The following is a 20488-nucleotide window of genomic DNA, read 5'->3' on the forward strand; positions in this document are numbered from 1 at the left end:
GGAGGTCAGCAGGTCATCCACCTAGTGCTGAACAGATGATCTACACTTTAGCACACACAACTAGGTCGATAGCAAAAACTAAATCCAATAGGAATATTGCTTTTCATTGATTTTTTTTTATCCACCTTGCGATAACATACATATTTCAGGACATGGTTGGGCCTACATGTGAGCGTGTGCATAAACACATGATGGATAAAAGCACTGCTGATGATTAGTCGTTAGTGAAGGTGTTGACTAATGCCCTCATCAGGGGTGCGAATGGAAACGTAACTCTTCTTGGACATATAGGAGACATAATACAGTATTAGACTATAACTTAGAACGAGTGCGTTATTATTAGTGTGCTGGGTCTCACTTGCCCAGCCGCCGCAGAGACAGAGGGGAGTTATTTGTTAAATGCCACTACCACTGTACCAGGGTCCTAATTGGATTTCATCTCTCGTTCAAAACGTCCCCTCTACTTTTTATGGGAATGACCTCTGAGTCGGTCACACTCATGCACACATACAAACACAGACACACACATATAATTAAATACACTTATTCAGGTGCTGCTGTGCACATATTGAGAATATGTAAAAAATACACTTTCTCACCTACTTGCAAATTGGCTTTGTTGGTCATTTATTTCAACATGTGCACAAAAAATGGACCAAAACACACTTTCAAAGTCACCACAAGGAGTGTGTGTCCCACTTCTGTCAAACAGTTTACAAGGGCACACACAGTTGATCGTGCAGACTCAGGTTTAAGAGAAAGGTTTCTGTCATAGTGGTGCCAAAATATGCCAATATGAATGCTGATTGTCATTTTTAGGTCTTTGGCCTCAGTAGCTGCAATTACAAAATGCCATAATCCAGCAGCAAAACTGCAACACATATTATGAGGCCCAGCTTTGTTCCAACAGACATGATACAGGAGTTCCCGGAGTTAACATCAGTCACTGTGGATGATGATTGTAACAACCTTAAAGCTGTACATAGCACAATGCTTCTCTGTGTGCTCAGAGTCCTGTTTTGTGTTTGCATAATGCTCTTGTAATTGCTTTAAATAGATGCTTGCAAGCTGGAAAGAAAACACATTGTTTGTTCTTTTCCTTCTAATGTTTTATTATTGTAGAGACAACTGTACACATATGACATCATGCACCTTCAACCAGAGGTAGCTAAAGTACATTATACTGATGTGCCAAGTTCACACAGGGTCATTCAGGCATACATAGATATTGTATGCATGTATTGCTGCAGTTTCTATAGGGCAAAAAGAAAGAATGCAGTCTTTCTTGTTCATGTTATTGTTTCCTTAAATACAAACTAACTATGTTTTCTTCTGATTTTAACTGTTTATTAGGCTGTTTTACTTGCTCAGTCTCATCATTCTGGAAACCAATCTGTTTACAGATGGCAGAGCTCAGAATAATCCTCATCTACACCCACACACCAGCTTCATACCTACCTTTTTCTTCTCTCATACATTTTCCACTCCTACTGTAATAACCCTTCCTGTATAGAGACCTTAAAACTCCTACACATGTGAATGTACTATATACTCTATGCTTGTCATATGTCTTTTATTACAGAAAGAGGAATATTTTATATTATATAGGTACTATTTATGTCACAGATGCTCGATGCCCAAAATCCTCAAGAAACCATGAGGATGACAGCATTTTTTTCTAATTAGAGGTAATTAATGCTAATGAGGCTATCAATGAGGAATCATGTGTGTCGGCAGTATTTAATTACTAAATAAATATATCATGTGAAACGTTAACATGAAGTCAGCATATTGCTGTGACTGTTTATATTTGGCAAACACAGGATCCAGAAAATGTGTTCATTTACATACGTGATAAGGAAATTGCCCTGCATGGGTATTAGCATGTAAAAGGCCTCATTCACCACCTAGCTTATTGAGGCAACAATCAAACCTCTAAAGGGCCAAAAAAGCTCTTTCAGTTTTGTGAATACAGGTTTCAAATGATTTAAATGCAGCATTGTGGTGCAAATTTTAGCTACAATCCAAGGAAGAGAAATTAAATGTTACAAAGAATGATACACGAAAGGAATGGTAGCTATTTTTTTACCTCAAATTATTATTCCTATTGTTTCTTTTCTTCTCTCTACAAGCAAAAGGCAGAATGTCATATTTAATATTCACAACAAGCTATTTGCCAATCCCCAGAGTTCTCTGGTGCCAGATGATGAGCAGGCTGTCAGGGGTCACCCAGCAACCCGGTCGCTCTCTAAACACCTGCTGGTCCTCTGCGGAAGTGACCTAATAACGGTGCCAGGCCCTTGCTGTGCTCTGCCATCTCAGTCCCCACCGCCTCCTCAGCGGCCACAGATCGTGATCTTGCCCCCGCTGCCATCGAGGATTACAGGCCCCCACCACTGCCTACTTCTCCTGCCTCAAGGAATCCTCACTTCTCAGATCCGCTCACCAGTTTTACGAGTTGGGGTTTTATGAGCTTCATCTACTTATTTTTCCCTCTTCTTTCTCTTCTTTTTTTCCTAACAGACGTTTCTGCAGACATCTTTCTCAGCTCATTTCCATCAGATGCCCTACAGGGAATCGCCAAGCGTAAAGTTGTGTCTATCCCTAGCCGCTGCTCAACTTCTGTGCCCATAAAGCAAAATAAAAATGTGCTTTAGTGATTTGTCAACTTCTGTCCTCGGGGAGATATAATGTGGAGATGGGCTATCCTTGAAATCTACTGCTTGAGACTTTGCATGAGCCATCTTTCAAAAGTGTTCAAAAGTCATGCTCTTGTGTTCGTCTGATTGCACAGACACATGTGTACTTTTTGTTTGTTTGTCCCTGTGATATGATCTATTAAGTGGCTACCATTCACGTGTGCACTCCAATCAACGCATCCATATGCTTTCAGGGCCACCACACAACAAGATGACTATCAGCAGCCAAACCATATGCCCTTTCTTCTCATTCCAAATTAAACCCCCTCAACACACCACTCCATGTCTTTTGTCATTTAAACACAACTCCATTTCTGTCCGTTATTGTTCCCTCTATCTTCCTTAACTCTCTCATAGCATGCATCCAGATGAAAGACAGCTTCTTCTGACCTCCTGTTATCTTCCACCCATTCCTGCTTTCCAGCCCCGCCCTCTCTGTCCCTCCATTCACACCCAGCCCATTACCGTAAGATAGACCGCCACGTGCTGCTCCCCGTCCCTCACCGCTCTGACGGGTGGCAACAATAGAGACAGGAGAGCCAAAATGGCAGCTGCCCACCCCTGTCTGGCTCGTCCCTGGGGGCCAGTCGCATATCAGCCCAGCCAATCTTAATGCACGTCTTCCGCAACAAATTGGCCAGTTTACTTAAGAGTCTGCTGTGGCCCATGAATATTTGATGTGGTCAGGGCTGTGGAGTGGAGGGATACAATGACAGGGTCTTATCTTATTTAGCCAGACAGAGTGGGTCGGCTCCTGGCCCGACCCAGAACACTCCAACACTCTCCTGAGATCTGAAAGAGCTCAATCCAGGAGACGTAGACACTATGAAAACATTTTTTACATTTGTCCACCTTATAAGTGTAAAAAACCCAGGTCTTGAAAATGTACCAATCACTGCTGTTGGATGAAACCCAAATTGAGAGCAGAATGCCCTGTTTTTTCTTGTGACTGACGTTTGGGAAATCATACAATGGGCTTTTAACAGGTTTAATGGACCCAAGAGTGATATAACACACCCCAGCACAGTCACTCAACTCATTAAATAAAGATGGAAATTTCAATTCAAATAACAAAAAGAAAACATGGTCAAAAATACTGAGAGACTACAGCGCCAGGAGCAACGCTGCACTCATATTACATCTTCTGTGTCTTGTGGAGATTTGATCGTCGGTGTTGCGAAATGAAAAGACATTGTTCAAGAAGAAATGTGAGTGGAAATGTGAAATATGTTCTTTATTTCTGTGATAAACTCCACACAACAAGGCAGCGATGGCAGGGAGAGGAAACAAAATAAGGACAGTTTTCCCAATTATCCCTCCCCCTCCTCTCTTTCTCTGTGCCTTCTCTCTGTCCCTATGGGCTCAGGGTAGCTGTGTGATTTAAAAAAGGCCTCTCATATTGCCTTGGCTGTGATGGCTAGTAATACTGTAGCCTCCAAATCAATGGAGCCTGTCCTAGATTTCGCTTCGGTCTCAACTCTCTCTCTATAAAGGGATCTGGAGGGCACTCTATATTTTTATTACCTGCAGAGAGAAATGGAAAGACCCAGACCTGGATCTCATTTCACACACACACACACACACACACACACACACACACACACACACACACACACACACACACACACACACACATATAATATATACACACACATTCAAGTTCATACAGGGATGCACACACTTGCACAGAAGCACACATGCTCCAAACGAGGCTTAAATGCATGAAACTGCCACACAAGCATGAACACATGAACACACAAAAGCATTCAGTTGTGCATTCACGATTGCACCAACTGTCCACCAACTTTTCCCGACACCCCTGCCTGCTTGGAGAAAGGGACCCCAGCAGAGACTGTATCTCTTAATTAGCAGCTGAACACACACACAGGCACACACTCACAGAGAGGCATGATGCAAATGCCACACTGGGTTACGCTGACTACTCTGCTGACTGTGCACATTGGAAGACTGCAGCAGGAAAGGTTGCATCCAGTTTCTAGAGTGAGGGAAAGATGAGAGAAAGCTAAAAGGCAGAAATGACATGTGCTGTTTGTTCTATGGTAGCGAGACAAGAAGCATGCCAAAACTTTGGAGCATCTTGTGGGCCATATTTAGGGCCTCTGCAGCAAATCTAAATAATCTATTTAATGAATATTAAATACTTTTCCATGGTTACCTAAAACCTGGTACACAGGACAGCAGCTGTGGGCTGTATGGATTCATTAGTCAGGAAAAGACACATCTGTGCAAGTTGAACGTTTTTTGAAACATTTTTGCTCATTGTGTCGCCATCATGCCACATCACGAATGCACAGGAAAAAGAGAAAATGTTTAAGCTTTGACCTGTCATAGAAATAGACATATTCTGTATGCATAAATGTGTTTGCACAGACCAGCTAGATACTGGTATACAATCAGTTATGTTATATTTGTTGTTTGTAGGGGAACAATTAACTTTCCCTTAATGCAACAAATAATCAATCAATAGTAATCAATGAATTGTTTTGCCTGCAAACTGCCTGTAAATAGTGAAAATGCCTATTTGAAATTTCCAGTGTTACAGCTTCAAATTTTAATTTGCATTCCACATCCATGCAAACTAAACAGGTTAGAAAATGTGTTTTTCATTCAGTTACAGTTCAGGCCGAAATGATGAGAATGAAGCACAGAAATAGTTATTTATTTGTTATGCAGAGAGTGTTTGGAATTTACTAAAGATATGGATTAACAACCTTTCAGCCCTACTTTCTAGACCTACAAGATTTAACATTTATCACTAAATGTAAATGTTTGGTGGGTGAACTATTTCTTTGAGACCATTTCACTCTAATCCTGCAGGCTGAAACAGTAAGTGACTTCATTTCATATACAGCAGCAGTGCATGCAAAATCTGCAACAACTTGACCGCTAATACTTCTCACCCCTTTGACATCCATGGGTTAAAGGCGAAAAACATTTGTATCCCCCAAGAGCCTTTGCACCCCATCCACCCGCTCAACTGCCAGCCAGCCAGCCATCCAGGCTGCCTTCGTCAGCAGCTAATTAAATCTACTGCAATTCATTTGGTCCTAATGTGCTTTTAATTGGATTACAGGGCCAGTCAGGGGGAGGGTTCAGAGAGGGGTGAGGAGGACAACAGAGAGCGGGGCGTGAGGTGAGGGGACAAGGGAGAAGAGCCTGTTTGACATGAGTGTGAGCGAGGTAACCTTATTACTCTGTCCGAGCAGGGGCCAAACCAGGGAGGGAAAGCTGGAGGAGCAGGAGAGGAGATGAAGGAGAAGGAAAAATGAAGCTTTTATAATGATGCTATGTTTGTTTTTGTTTTTTTGGCAGTCAGCAGGATTTAAGAAACTCTGCACATCTGCAACCAGCGGGGGGACACAGAAGGGCAGAGATGGAGGGTTGGCATAGAGAAGAGAAGAGGCTTTGATGTGGTGATAAGAAAGTTATAGTATGTAAGTATCTTTGGGCATTTGTGAGTAAAATAAGAGCAGGAAAGACAGACAGCACCCAATGATAGCCAGAGAGGGAAGAAAAGATCAGAAGAGCTTGAGGAGTGACAAGAATATGGATGGTAGAAGCAGGAACTGAGGTTTTTTGTGCCGCATCGAGAAATGTATGAGTTGTTTATTGTCAGAAGTAGAAGTCCTAAGGGTTTGGGAGATGCAGCAAAGCAGGAGTATGAGCTGAAGTATAAAGCTTTTAATAGTCTTTCTTTTGAGCTCTAAAGTGAGAAGAACAATGAGAAAGATGCTTTTTCACCATAACTTCCTTAACTTTTTTTTCATAAAAGTCCCCACATTTGGCCACTCACTTGATATTCAAGTCACTACATACAAGAGTAAAAGGGGATTTTCAACGAACGAGGTCAGTGTTTAATTTTTTGTTGAATTGATAAATAAATTACAGTTCGATCGATAGCGTTTTAATCTGGTCCTGCCAGACAGCCAGGTCTTGCTCCCCTTCCCGCCCCCTGTTTGCAGCCAAATCTAGCTTCCTGATTGTGAATGAAACTTGCGTCCAGCAGGCTGACCCTTCCTCTCTGCTGCCAGACCACTTTGACCATGACCTTGTAGCTAACAGAAAAGTTTTGTGCTGTAAAACAATCCAGCAAAATGCCAATGCAATGTAGGGACTGGTAATTGGTCTTCATTGTTTACTGTAATAAAAACTAATGTCTCAAATAATCAATGTAGTAATGATTTATTGGTATTTCAAAGATAATACCAGTGTAATTTGTTTTCGCCTGCATACGGTATATAGCCCACCAGTGAATGCATGCCTGAGGCCACTCCATGTTCCTCCTGAAGTGTTGAGTCACACATTGTTTTAAAGAAATCCATTAATGGGCACCATTTCCATTTTTTTCTTCAACAGTGCACAGTAACATACTGCTTCTGGCTGCAATCAAGTGTCAAAACAGAAAACTGAGGCAGAGTGGCAGGCAGATTTAAACGGGGACGTCCATTGATTTCTTCATTTTCAGTTCCAGTAGAATGGAGCTACTTTCAATCCAAATAAAATGATTTTGACTTTATGGTGCTACAAAGCTATGTTTGGTAAAATTAAAAGGGTCATCATCCATTGAATGATGAATTACATTTGCCAGCATATCAACAACTGCTTTAATGGTCTCCTGTAAACTGTGACTTCTTGTGTAATAGATGAATCTGCAGCACAACAAACTTTCAAAGTAGCACACTTTTCACTTTTCAACATCAAGTCATATATATATATGTATATACACATATATAAATGAAATTCCATGTGCGGTGTAGGCTAAGTGTATATAAAATCATACGTCTACCACTCAGTTTTAATTTTGGACTTTTTCGCTCATTGACATACAGTACACAAACACACACACACACCTACCCAAAACTGATGCTTTGCTTTACTTGCCTTAGTTTAAGACCTGGTCTCTATAGCACATCCCAAGCAGATGATGTCAAAATCAATATGGCAATGTCATCAGGCCTGCTCCAAGAGTAATGATGGTTCTTCAACCTGCTCTGAAGTCATGCACATGCACACACTTAAACACACGCACATCACTCCCCCACTTCTTCACCATATCATCAGACCCATCAGCAGGCTTAATGGGGAAGTGATCAATACATAGCAGAGGTCGAGGTGAGCAAGGCCAGTGCAATGGTGGCTCGTGACACTCGTACTAATGGTGGCACTAGCCAACACCACTCCACCCATCACTGTCAAACTAACTGTCCCAAATGAGCCGCCCATTGTTCTTATCATCGCCTTCTCCACCTCTGCCTAAGCCACTTGCTGTCTCTACAGGTGACTAGCATTCTGGACAATAACAGGCCAAAGGCCAATCCCTCTTGATACTACTGCGTCTTTACTTAAGTGTGGAAAACAATGTTGCTCCTGACATCCAAATGAGATCTCAGTAGATTAGATTTGGTAGTTTCTTGGGTTCAGTGACTGGTAGAAAGAGCATGCCCAGTTCGCTTGTTGGCTTGAGTGCGGGTTTATGTTTAGTCTGTCCCCTCGCCCTAACCTCTCATTACAGCCAGTTTATCATGCCAGGAAGAGAGTGGCAAAAACAAATTAGTCCACAGGAGGGGAAAATAGCTAGGGATATCGATTTCTCCTTTTCATGCCAGAGTGGAGCACAGAAAATATTGGGCTATAAAAGGGAAACAAGGATATAAAGCCATTACGGTGCGCACTTAATTGATCCCACTTCCCATAACAAATTAATTGAGCGGAAAATGGCAGATGGCTTTGATGAATGTCATAAAAAAGGCTTGTCAGCAAGCCCAGTGTGTGCCACCCCCTTGCTCACTCGCTGTATCGCATGAAGGAGCTGCTTACGAAGGAGGCTTGTGGGAGTGCAGTGTGTGTTTCTTTCAGTATTTACATTCCAGTCATCCTGATGTTAATCATGTTGACTTATTGACATCATTGCTAATTGTCTATTGCTTCTTGGTGGATTTTTTTTTTTCTTTCCTCATTGTCTTGTTTCTCTTCTTCTGCATTACTTAACTGCAGTTGGTGTACAGGTGCATGTTTGTTTGTCTGTGTATGGGTGAGTGTTTCACTGTATGTTTATACTGACAGGCTGCTCCCCAGTAGCAGAACAAATGCTAATTTAATCAATTGGCTATAAATCCTACCGGCCGCTGACTCATGCGTCTTCTGCCCTGGGGACTCCAACAAAAATCCTGCCAATGCAGTTTGTTCAGCATACACACTACTTTGGCCACACACTCATATACAGACATCCATCTTCCAGTCCCATCTTCACAATCTTCCATCACTGTAACATCCAAATTATTTTAGAGCAACAAGCAAGTATAAACACAGATGCAGACTTTTTTCCTTCAGCTCAAATTGTTCTTTAGAAGCTGAGAATGATCCATGTTACTTTCATAAACATACTGTGCACACTTACACAGCCATCCATCTCACAGTTTACTTGCCTGCTATTCACCCTAACCAGAGAAATATTTACAGAGTATATTTCTCCTCACTTTTGCCCTCTCTCTCACACACACACGCGCACGCACACACACACACACACACATACACACACACATACACACACACACACACACATACATATACATGCACAAACACAAACGATGCTGACACACCTGCAGTTTGATGACATCCAAATCTGCTAAAGCTGCTGAGACAGCGTCTTCAGGGGGGCCACGAGACTGGTCGGGGGGCGGAAGGGGGGTGATGGAATGACAGAGAGACAGAAAAACAGGGATGCAGAAGTGACAGAGTGACAGAGAGAAAAAAATGCCAGAAAGAGCAACAGAGCGATACAGAAAAGTCAGGGAAAAGATAAAAAAGGGTGACAGGAGAGAGAGGAAAGCAGAGAGGAGTTGCTGTCTGCTAGCAGCACGGCTGGTTGGTACCCACAGGCTCTTCAGAATTCTGCAGGGCCTCTGTGGCCCCCGTGTTCCCCATCAATCTCAGCCTGCTCTGGCAGCCGCCAGCAGCTGCATCTTAATCTGCTGGGGCTAGACGTGAGGACGGACAGGTCGCCTGGGCCATGCAGTAAATAACCCTTCTCCCGACTGTCCCTTACTATTCCCCTAAGCATACAGAGCCATGGAACCACACACACACACACACGCATACACACACATATTTTGTACAAATATTTCCAGATCTTTTGACAGTTAAGTGGGGTCTGTGGCAAATTTTAATGATTAAAAATGAAAACTAGTACTGCACTGTAAACAGGTAATTTGTGACTTGCATGGTTCATTTATGTCTAATTTTTAAGAAAAGGTGATCTCATCTAATATTAAACAAAAAAGCTTTTTCATATATACATTTATGTCAAGCTAAATGAGAGTAAAAATGTGCACAGTACTTGTGACTGTAAGATACATGTCAACAGTACAGAATTTCTGTCCTACAATTATTTCACAGAATAATCTTCACTTCTTCTTAGACAATTTTTGGAGCTTTCAGTCAAACCACCAGCAGATGGAATGCCCTTCATTTTTGAAGATGAAAGTTCAAGGAAAAGCTTATAAACGGACAGCCGCAAAAGGTCACAAAGAAATTCATATTTTAACTAAAGGCTAGCTTTTTAAAAATTGGCTCATTTCTATCAAATCTAAAGAATAAATCTGGGATTATTGTTTCACCAGGAGTGTCAGAAACCTTGACGTTGCTTGTCTGGAAAAAATATTTCAAATTGACATGATATTTGCGACATTTCTTGCCCCATGGGTACTTTACACTTTTTTGGGGGGGTGGTTTAGAAAAGGCATCTCTCACATCTATCAGTTTTTATGTGTGTCTGTGCCTCTGTTTCACATACATACACACACACACACACATAAAAAAAAACCCACACAAAGCCAGTATCATCCTTACAAGCAACCATGGTGACAGCTGCAAAGATCTGACACAAAAGATGCACTATCTGAGAAACATGGAGGAGGCAAGGTGAGAGAGACTCGGCGGATTAGAAGGCAGCTATCTCTCTAGCCCAGGGCCCTCTGAAATCCAGGAGGCAGCCAGCACAAGTTGTCCGGGATCAGAAGCTATAAGGCCACTCCGCCCACAACCCTATACCTCTTAGTAAGGATCAGCTGAATTTATAATGCTGTGCAACCCTGTCCCCTCCCCCCACAACTCCTCTCCATTGGTAAGACCTTGACAGGTCAAAGATCACCATATCCTCCCCATCCACCAAACACGCTTGCTCCGATGGCTCCAGAGCAGAGCACGTTGTGTTCCCACTGGGACACCGGTAGTCATGGCAACCTTTGAACTCAGCAGCAAGAGGAGGTGATGGATGAGAGTGGGGTTTGTAAGGTAACAGTGTTTTGCCTGTGTGAATGACAGCTTCCTAGGGTCTTTATATATCTCTATAACACACACACACACAAACACCATAAATATAAGTTACATGTAAAACATACAAAAAACTACATATACCACCTATACAATCTGAAATCGAGCCTAGACGGAGAAGATACACAGGCGGACACACAGACTCATATTGCACCGACATACACACTTTTTCCCTCTCTGGTTGACAGATGACCTTATGCTCTCCGTCACTGAGCTGGAGTGTCTGCCTCTACAGGGAGTAATAGTGGCCAGAATGACATGTTATGATGGGAAGGTTCACTGCAGCAAAGCCAACACACATACACACACACACCTAGCCCATCATTTGTACATGCTTTTTTCTTCACCACTGTCAAATAAGATACCAGTCACTTCAGAACTATTTCTAGGTTGTTACATTCATTGGGGCAAAGGTCCCTGCATGTTGATTAACTTCTTGCAGGTTTGGTTACATATCAGCTAATAACAATCTAGTGTTTCACATTTGTCCAAAAAGACATTTGTTCTGGGTATTACCTATAGATTGATTTTGTTTAAAGAAACACAGCATGTTGAAACAACCACCCATCCATTATCAGCATCACTTATCCTGAAGAGGATCATATGTTGTATCTTTCAACAGACCTCCAGCCCCATATGATCCTTTTCATATTAAAAACTGCTGGTGCTTCACTTTAGCTTCAGCTGAAGTTTAGAATGCACAGGGCAGAGACTGGATTTTGTCTGAGGAGGGATGATTACAGTGACAGAGAGGGAGGGAGGAGCTGACACCTTGACGGATTGATTGAGATTCCCCAATACATGGTGTTGCCTAGAGCATAGATTAGCAAGAGGTCTGGGTCAGCACAATCTCTGTGTTAGATAACTTTTCTGCCTCCCAGCTGCAGCTTGATACTGCACCTCAGCAGCACAATGTAATACTGGATATCTCAGATTTGAGAACCTCGTTTATGTGTGTGCATGTATCATGGAGAGTGGCAGACTGTGAGGCCCAGTATCCATGGCAACCCCTGCCAGGTGCACTGGTTCATATGCAATTCAGGTAATTCAAGCTACAATGAAAAGCATGCATATAAGGTCAGTGGTATTCAAATGTGCTGCATGTTTCTCCCTTTGTATTCATATTGAGTCTCTCTCTGGACAGTGACACATGGCCTCCTGCTTGCCCATATAAGCTAATATCTCCCCCAATGCACTGCTTGAGTGGCAGGTATGATATTTCCACTCGGTTTGATTGAGGAGTGCATTTAAAATTTGACAGCAATGTTGACAGAATATATCAGGCACGCTATTAATATACTCTGTATTGGGGCACCATGCAGAGAAGACATGCCTGACCCAAGGGGGGGGGGTGCTTGTTACATACAGTGCCTCAAGCCACAATTTGGTTTGGGTCATAGGTTTTTCATATAGCTGTGTATATTAAAACAAAAGGCACAAACAGAGTGAACCAGGAACAAGAAGAGATACAAACAGAAAGATGAAAAAAACTGGCAGAATAGAAAGTGTTCTAGGGCTTGCCGTCAATGGGGTTTTGGAGGCTTGTGTTAAGCCAGGGGCTTTGACAGCTGGGTTTAGAGAGAAAGGAAGGGGCTACGGATTGGAATCAGGTCTCTACTTCATATTCTGAGTAATCTCCCATCGTCCTCCTCCTACACCATTTTGGACGTCTGTGGCATTATTTTGCTCTGCTTTTCGTGCATGATTCAGCAGTGATTTACAGCCAGGTTTGTTGCTGTGACATGTCTGCTGCAGACTGCTCTGGTAAACCTTGCAATCAGAAATTCTGCGCCAGAACTCACCACCATAAGCAGCAAGAGTCGGAAATTTGCTCTGATCACTGAGCACACTGGCCATAGTGATAATGCTCTCAGAAAATATAATGATGCTATGATAAAAAAGCAAATAATGCAAAAGAGAAAAGTCTGAGTTTGGACAATGATTTGTTTTCAAATGTATGATGAAAGAGATTGGGTTTCAGTGACAGAACAATAAGAGCATTTACTTATACTGAACAGAAGATTAATATACAACAATTTTAATCGTTGCCATTTTTATTAATTGTTGGTTTAAATTAGTAATTTGAAGAATCAGCCCTGTGATCTGATGTTTATAGCTTCAACAATTCATTAGGAAAATAATCAGAATGCTTAATCAGTAACAAAATGAAAAAGAATATTTAGTTGAACCTAAATTCATTTTCATTCATTTTTAATATTCTGATAGGTTTCTGCTTTTTTCCCAAAGTCTGTAAGAAGAATCAGTAGCTACATTTAAAATATAGCAGGTGTCATTGTAGAAAATTATGCAAAAAACCTATCACACTATTTTATTAATCACAGTCTTGGAATTATTAATATTATGTGCAAGCTTGATAAGAATGTGTCTTGAGAATGGGAATGAGTGTCCAATGAGAAATTGACTAAATATGCATAACAGACACATAAATTGTAGACTAATTTTCACAGAAAGCTTCAAATATCCACAACTTGCAAAGCCAAGTGCACATTCAGTGATAACTAGTGACACCTCTTTCATTTAGCAATGCGGACTATTCTTACTGGTGGTCATTACTAACAGTTATCACAAGCCAATCAAGTCATTGACATGGACATGACAAATCTTTATTATATTTGTCACGAGAGTTTTATTGGATCAATAGGTAATTGCCCAGTTCATTGTCAGTGATTCAATTTGAATAGAAAGAAGAAAATTTGAAACACTGGTTGCTTGATGCTATTCACCAGTTTTTATAGTAAAGGGCACAAGTTTGGTTGGGTCAGCAGTGAATATGTTTGCAGCACTGGTGTAGTCAATCACTTGATAGGTGAAGATGGGTGTGTTTGGCATCTGTGTGTGTGTATGTGTGTGCTTTAGGATGCCTCTGAAATGACCTCGCACATAGAGATGATGGTCATAAATTGGTCTGAAGTCTCATTTTCCCTGCAGGATTTTGCATAGCTGCCCCAGCTTAGAACCCATTTCACTCCTACAGCATCAGTCCTCACACACTGAGTGACAGCGTTAATGAGTACATTTTATGGCTAGAGTTGACAACCAAGGAGAAGCAAATGTAATGTGAATCTCGAGGGTTGTAAATAGTACATAATAAGTAATACAGGGCTGGAACCCACTTGTTTCTCATTAAAATCACAATGTGGGTTTGCTGGTACAAAGCCAGTACCACAGTTAAGACTAATCTATTGCACAGATAACTGATCATATCAGGCTGGGATAAAGGAAACATATAAACTAGAGTTTTTGGCTAACATGATTACTCTTTTAACTTTAACCTGGTTAGCTTTTTTTTCATTGGATCAATATAGCGGCCAAAGATTATTGACTAACACCAGTAAAGAGGCACCTGGATGGTGTGACTTATGGACACATGAATGACAAAAAGGTCGCTGTACTTCATGTAGTGGGAAATGTCCTGACAAGGTCAGAAAACTGTCACTGTCTCCCAGACCATCTCTGCAACCTTACACCCTGACTTTCATATGACAAGTTGGTTTACATGGATTGAAGGCTCCCCCTGGTGTCTAAAGGTCAGTACAGCACCTTGTGGCAGCATCTCTCCTCCTGATACGATTAATATATTGATTCTGTAGTTGTCAGTGGAAGAAAATCCTGACTGCTGCAGTTTTCTGTGAATCCTGAATAACATTTCTACTTCATGAACTAATTTTGGTCACAGTGTCTTCACTGGATCCTCAGCTGCTGTTTTAGTCTGTTCAAGTCTTTGTTCCAGAGCCAATTTAAGCTCAGAAACACATTTAATGACCACAAGGAATGTTTGAAGAACTCCTGATGATGATGAGGTTTCTTGTAATGAGCATTAGATGGTGCTGGGCTACATCACTGATGTACGGTGGCCTTTGGGGACAGAGTACAAACGCCAAGGAAACATTAAATCTCTGATATTTCACACACTGCACACTGAATTTAGTGTTACCTGAATGTAAATGGGTTGCTGCACTGCTGCAGGTCCCAAGAGCTGATAATTCTAACTAACTAACTAAATCTCATGTTCTGTCTTGTCTGTCACTTGTTCTATACAAATCTTCTTTGACTCCATAGATGTTGAGCCTCTCAGTTTGAGCCTCCTGCAATCCAGAATCCACAGGACCTCTGGAACAATTGGATGGATAATATGGGGCAGGATATGCTTGAACTCACATACCATCAGGGTGCACCACAACTAATCCTGCATGAGGACCCTATCTAAAAAGAATCCAAAAAATGTGACCTTGACCAGTTTTAGTCTATGGTCATCCGACAAAGTTAGTTAAACATAAAAAAAAAAAAAAAAAAAAATCTGTCCAGTTGGCGGCGCCCTATAAGGATCATTTAACATTTTTAAAAAATTATAAAAATATGTGAAATGTATAAGCTTGTGATAGATAGATAGATAGATAGATAGATAGATAGATAGATAGATAGATAGATAGATAGATAGATAGATTCATTTGTAGTTACACAACACAGTGCATGCTTACTTAAACAAGACATCGAACGTTTTCCTCGGTTAAGCCCGTAAATTTCCCTCGTTCCTCGGTAATCTTCGTGACTTTTCGGCCCTCTCCGTGCACACTCGGGTTCTGTCGATAGAGATGATTTTCGCTGTCGTCGTCTCCCTCGTCCTCCTCTCCGTGTTGTTGTTCTCGGTGACGCGACGGAGGTGTAGCCTGACGCGGTCTCTTACGTGTCGGTCTGAATAAAAGTGGAGCTCCGCAGAGCCGGGAGTGACGAAGCGAGTCTGTGTTGGTAAGAGGATACGCATCCGATGTTTGCTAAACAGATAGATGGCTGCCCAGAGAAGTTATCTGCACCTAATATCCGCACAAAGCCAACAAAGAGATCATGGCGGCGGTGTTGCAGAGGCTCACAAAATGAGTCAGTCTGCAAGGCTCGCTGGCATGCAAAACAACTGAGACATTAGTATTAAAACAGGAGTGGGCTTGAATGTTTTTTTTTCATTTAATAAACAGTCTAGAAAAATGCAGAATGAATAGACGTATACATATATTCCATGTCAACATTGTGCTAAAGTAAAATGTAGGCAAGACATCTCGTTTAAGTGAGGATCCTTGGCTGCAAACATAACTGGCATGCATTGTGCAGACATTTCCCTCCAAATAGCCTCATAGTTAGCAGCCTAGCTTTAGCCAATGCATCGTTCATTTGAACAAAGTTAACGTTATAGCAAAGCGTCAAACTGCGACACCAGCTGCTACATGTTAAAAATAAAGACAAATTCACATAGAGCTCGCTATCAATTCGGTGCAGTCATGTTTATCGTTAGCTTATTAGCATGCTAACAGATGCTATAAAGCTCATATTGCTAAAGCTACATGCTAACTGTTCTTCGGCTAGCCAAGGAGTTAGCTTTAGCCTTTCGCATATTCTGAACTGGCGTGTTGACTTTATGCTTCACATCTGCTTCGCGCTGTTAGAAAGCCCCTTATTCCTGCAGTGAAACATGTTTGCGTTGTGTATAAATGAATCATACCCTAGCATGTTAGGCTAAGCCACACCCTCCTTTTGGATATCAACATGCACTAAAACTCAGTGTCTCTCTCTCGGTTTGTGCTAACACTTTCATTTTAAGCATGGCCATATACAAATAAAACATTTATACATTTCTGCAGATTTTAAATGACCATGGAGGCTAGTGCAGACACACAGCAAAGTGGTGAAACAGCTGTCTCAGAGTCTGATGCTCAGCAGATCACACTGGCTCAGGTGAACTGTAAACTTTTAAATATGCATGCAACAATACAACTTGCTTCATTGCTCTGTGAATGCATTGTAAAGACAAGTATTGACGCGACACTTAGGGCTGTGAGTGGATTTGCAGACTGTGTAATTGTGGGTTGTCATGGTTGCAGGCATCCATAGCAGCAGGCCAGGTTTCGTCCAGTAGTCCCACAGTCACATTAGTGCAGTTACCCAATGGTCAAACAGTTCAAGTCCACGGCGTGATCCAAGCTGCACAGCCCTCTGTCATCCAGTCCCCACAAGTCCAGACAGTACAGGTGAGAGGAGAAAAAAAAACAAACAACTTTTGCTTTTATGACAGCAAGGCTGACGTGTTTGATTGAGCATACAGAGGTTAAAAAGATGAACCTGATGGCTTTGTAGACATTTGGATAGTAGCTGTAAGCTTGTACTGTTTTCTTGCTTGGTTGATGATATCCTTCACACACGTCATCCTTACCTATTTAAAACAAATCTATTATTTTGTTTGAGTCAACATTATTGTGAATTTTGTTGACTTGCAGATTTCGACAGTCGCTGAGAGCGAGGACTCTCAGGAGTCCGTTGACAGTGTGACAGACTCTCAGAAGAGGAGAGAGATCCTGTCTAGACGGCCTTCGTACAGGTCTGTGAGACAACAACAAAGACAAGAGTCTTGTCTGTTCTTATTCAGTACAAACATTTGCCCGGTAATAGTATTGTTTTGACATTTTGTTTCTATCACATATAAAATAATGACTGGTTTCCTATTTACACTTGCCTTTGAGCACACAGCTCAGCTTCCTTCTTTTAATCCTTCTTTTCTTTTAATATGAAATTGATTTTAACCACATATTTTGCAACAGGTTGTTTTTGAAGTCAAAATAGTTTAAATGTCTATGTGACTGTTCTCTGCAGGAAGATACTGAATGATTTATCATCAGATGCTCCAGCTGTGCCTCGAATTGAGGAAGAGAAATCAGAGGATGACTCAGCCCCTGCCATCACCACAGTCACAATGCCCACTCCTATCTATCAGACCAGCAGTGGCCAGTACAGTAAGTACTTTTTAACTGTGATACAGGAAGCTGGTGGCTTTTGTTAAAACTTTAGGATTTTCTACTATTATGCAGCATAGAGGTGTTGGCTTTGAATATAACATGAGGCATTTTTTTTTGTTGGACACACATTAAGATTGATGCAGAGTCAGAGACATCACGTGTGTCACATTTTGAAGTTTGGTTTTGTGTTTAGTTGCTGCTGCTGCCTTCAGTTAATTTAAGACTAATTGATGATGTTGTCCCTGTGGAGTTGCCATTACACAGGGTGGAGCCATCCAGCTTGCCAATAATGGTACAGATGGAGTGCAGGGTCTCCAGACACTGACCATGGCCAACGCTGCTGCAGCCCAGCCTGGTGCCACCATCCTCCAGTACGCTCAGACCAGTGATGGGCAACAGATCTTAGTGCCCAGCAACCAAGTGGTTGTACAAGGTTGGAAAATAATTAAGCTTAATATTGTGGATAAATATGAATGAGGATTGCTATACAATTTGAACTGGAACTAAACTGGTCAAGGTAAGAAGATTTTTTTCTAATGTGTGTGTTATGTTACTTTGGGGAAAAAATATAATGTCTGTTTTTTTTTGTTTTTTTTTTTTTCCAGCTGCTTCTGGTGATGTCCAGGCCTATCAGATCCGCACAGCCCCCACAAGTACCATCACTCCTGGGGTGGTCATGGCCACATCACCTGCACTGGGCACAACTGGAAGCACTGAGGAAGTTACACGTAAAAGGGAGGTCCGACTTATGAAAAACAGGTACATTTATTTGATGAATGGTGCATACTTTTCTAGCTGATGCTACAGCATTGCCAGTTTGATTCTGTTGTCCATCTTACCACTCACACCGTTAATGTCTAAGAAATTGCTTTTATGCAGATAGTCATGTAGAGTGGTCTGTATTGCTGAATTGTCTGTCCCAACATCATTGACCTACATGACATTGTATCAGGACCAGGATAGGTTGCTTTTGAGTCTCATTCTAGAACTAGCATGATTTTCAGAACTTGTATATTGAAGCCTTAATTGAAGACAGACTGACACACAGTCTTTATGTCACACAGAGAAGCAGCCCGTGAATGTCGTAGAAAGAAGAAAGAGTATGTCAAGTGTCTGGAAAACCGTGTGGCTGTGCTGGAAAACCAGAACAAAACCCTCATCGAGGAACTCAAAGCCCTGAAAGACTTATACTGCCACAAATCCGAGTAGAAACATCACCAAACGCCTGCCAGGGGGTCAACAGGTACCCGTCTGTCCTAATGTACAGAGACTTGGCACAGAGCCATGCATTTGGATGCCACTCATTTTCTACTCTTTTGCTTTCTTTTTAAAAACTGCTGAAAATCTGTAAAGTGACTCACAAGGAATAGGAAAAAAAAACAACCGCCGCCCACACACGACAGCAAATTTGAAATCCTAATTCTGTTCCCATCAGTTTGCCTTGAAATGCTGAAGCAATGTGAAGAAGGATGTGGAGAAGTCTACAACTACACATGGTCCTTGTGGTGAAGTGATAGGACAGACAGTAAGGCTGTTACTGTTTTATGCCACCAAAGGGAAGCACTCCAGTCACTGGTGCCTGGATGAATTGGGCAACATCACCAGCAGCGGGTAATGACATAACAAATAACGACAGAACTTTTTACAGTTTACACTTGGATTATCTGGAGCGATTACCTTCAGTAGAACATTTGTCGTAACTATGTAACTCTTGCATTAACATTTGTTACTTGCTAATGCTTTGAACTATCATGAACATTTTATTTTTGAGCTGAGATTTATGTACTATAGTATCTGCCTGCATCATGCATTATTTTTTATTTTACTTTGTCTTGATACACAGACAGAACTAACAATGGAGTTGATGGTTTTAATGTTAAATTCAGCGTTCAAAATACACACAACTCAAAACACCAGTGAATTTGGAAACCATCAGTCAAAATCTTGGGACAAGAAAAAGTTTCAAGTGGAATATGTAAATACCTAAATGTTTAGGAATCTAAACACTTGCATTTTCCCAGTCTTATTACAAAGGCTCATTGATTTTGATTTTTATGCTTCTTCGAGGTCACAAAATAAATAGTTTAAACAAATTTAGACTGAATTTGTCATGTCTCCAATAGCAGTAAAAATGTGAATAAAAAAGAACTTAAGCTCTTGTACCAGAGTATGTATTGTAAACAAAGGGTTTAGTCTGTCTGGGCTAAAAGTTGTATTTAATGTTTTGTTTTCATCCATATTTTTGTATTATGGGTTTTTTAAATCCATAGTTTAAATTTAATTCTTAGGTTCTCTTTGCACAAAAAACAAAACAATGAGCCTTACATGTTATGAAATAAGTACTTTGTCTGCGTATTTATGAACACGTTGGAGACTGGCCCATCGCTGAAATCATCAATTGTCTGAAATATAGGTGTATCTTATGGTCTTTGAACCAAACTGAATGTCCTCAGTTTTGTTTTGGGGAAATCTGGTAAATTCTATATCACTGAATAGTGACAAATTCTCTAGACGTGTGGTCTGAGCTGTTTTGAATACAGCACACAAATTGTGAGCAAATTCTGTTTACAGCACTGAAGTGACATGGGCACTTTCCTTGCACATACAATCCTATTCAATTTCACATTGTTAAATAAG

General features: G+C 41.2%; 1 protein-coding gene across 3 annotated transcripts; it reads left to right on the plus strand.

Annotated features, from left to right (window-relative positions):
* Window positions 1-15663: 15663 nt before the first annotated feature.
* LOC113127520 (cyclic AMP-responsive element-binding protein 1) lies at window positions 15664-20005 on the plus strand. Of its 3 annotated transcripts, XM_026302201.1 has the most exons (9): window positions 15664-15818; window positions 16703-16796; window positions 16943-17089; window positions 17336-17436; window positions 17709-17848; window positions 18102-18284; window positions 18457-18610; window positions 18916-19094; window positions 19287-20005. In XM_026302201.1, exons 2-8 carry the CDS (start codon window positions 16710-16712, stop codon window positions 19058-19060), a joined length of 957 nt encoding a protein of 318 aa, XP_026157986.1. In that variant the 5' UTR covers window positions 15664-15818; window positions 16703-16709; the 3' UTR covers window positions 19061-19094; window positions 19287-20005. The 3 variants fall into 3 exon arrangements, with proteins under 3 accessions (XP_026157986.1, XP_026157985.1, XP_026157987.1); XM_026302200.1 differs by having other exon boundaries at window positions 18916-20005; XM_026302202.2 differs by lacking the exons at window positions 16703-16796; window positions 16943-17089 and having other exon boundaries at window positions 15689-15818; window positions 18916-20005.
* Window positions 20006-20488: the final 483 nt, after the last annotated feature.

The sequence above is a fragment of the Mastacembelus armatus genome, chromosome 2 (genome assembly GCF_900324485.2).
Source record: "Mastacembelus armatus chromosome 2, fMasArm1.2, whole genome shotgun sequence".
In the NCBI taxonomy this organism is placed as follows: Eukaryota; Metazoa; Chordata; class Actinopteri; order Synbranchiformes; family Mastacembelidae; genus Mastacembelus; species Mastacembelus armatus.

Excerpts from the sequence above, each read along its gene's own strand:
- LOC113127520 (XM_026302200.1), top strand. The coding sequence starts at position 16,710 with ATGACCATGGAGGCTAGTGCAGACACACAGCAAAGTGGTGAAACAGCT. Across the intron at positions 17,437-17,708 it reads TCTAGACGGCCTTCGTACAG|GAAGATACTGAATGATTTAT; the intron begins GTCTGTGAGACA and ends TGTTCTCTGCAG. Across the intron at positions 18,285-18,456 it reads CAACCAAGTGGTTGTACAAG|CTGCTTCTGGTGATGTCCAG; the intron begins GTTGGAAAATAA and ends TTTTTTTTCCAG.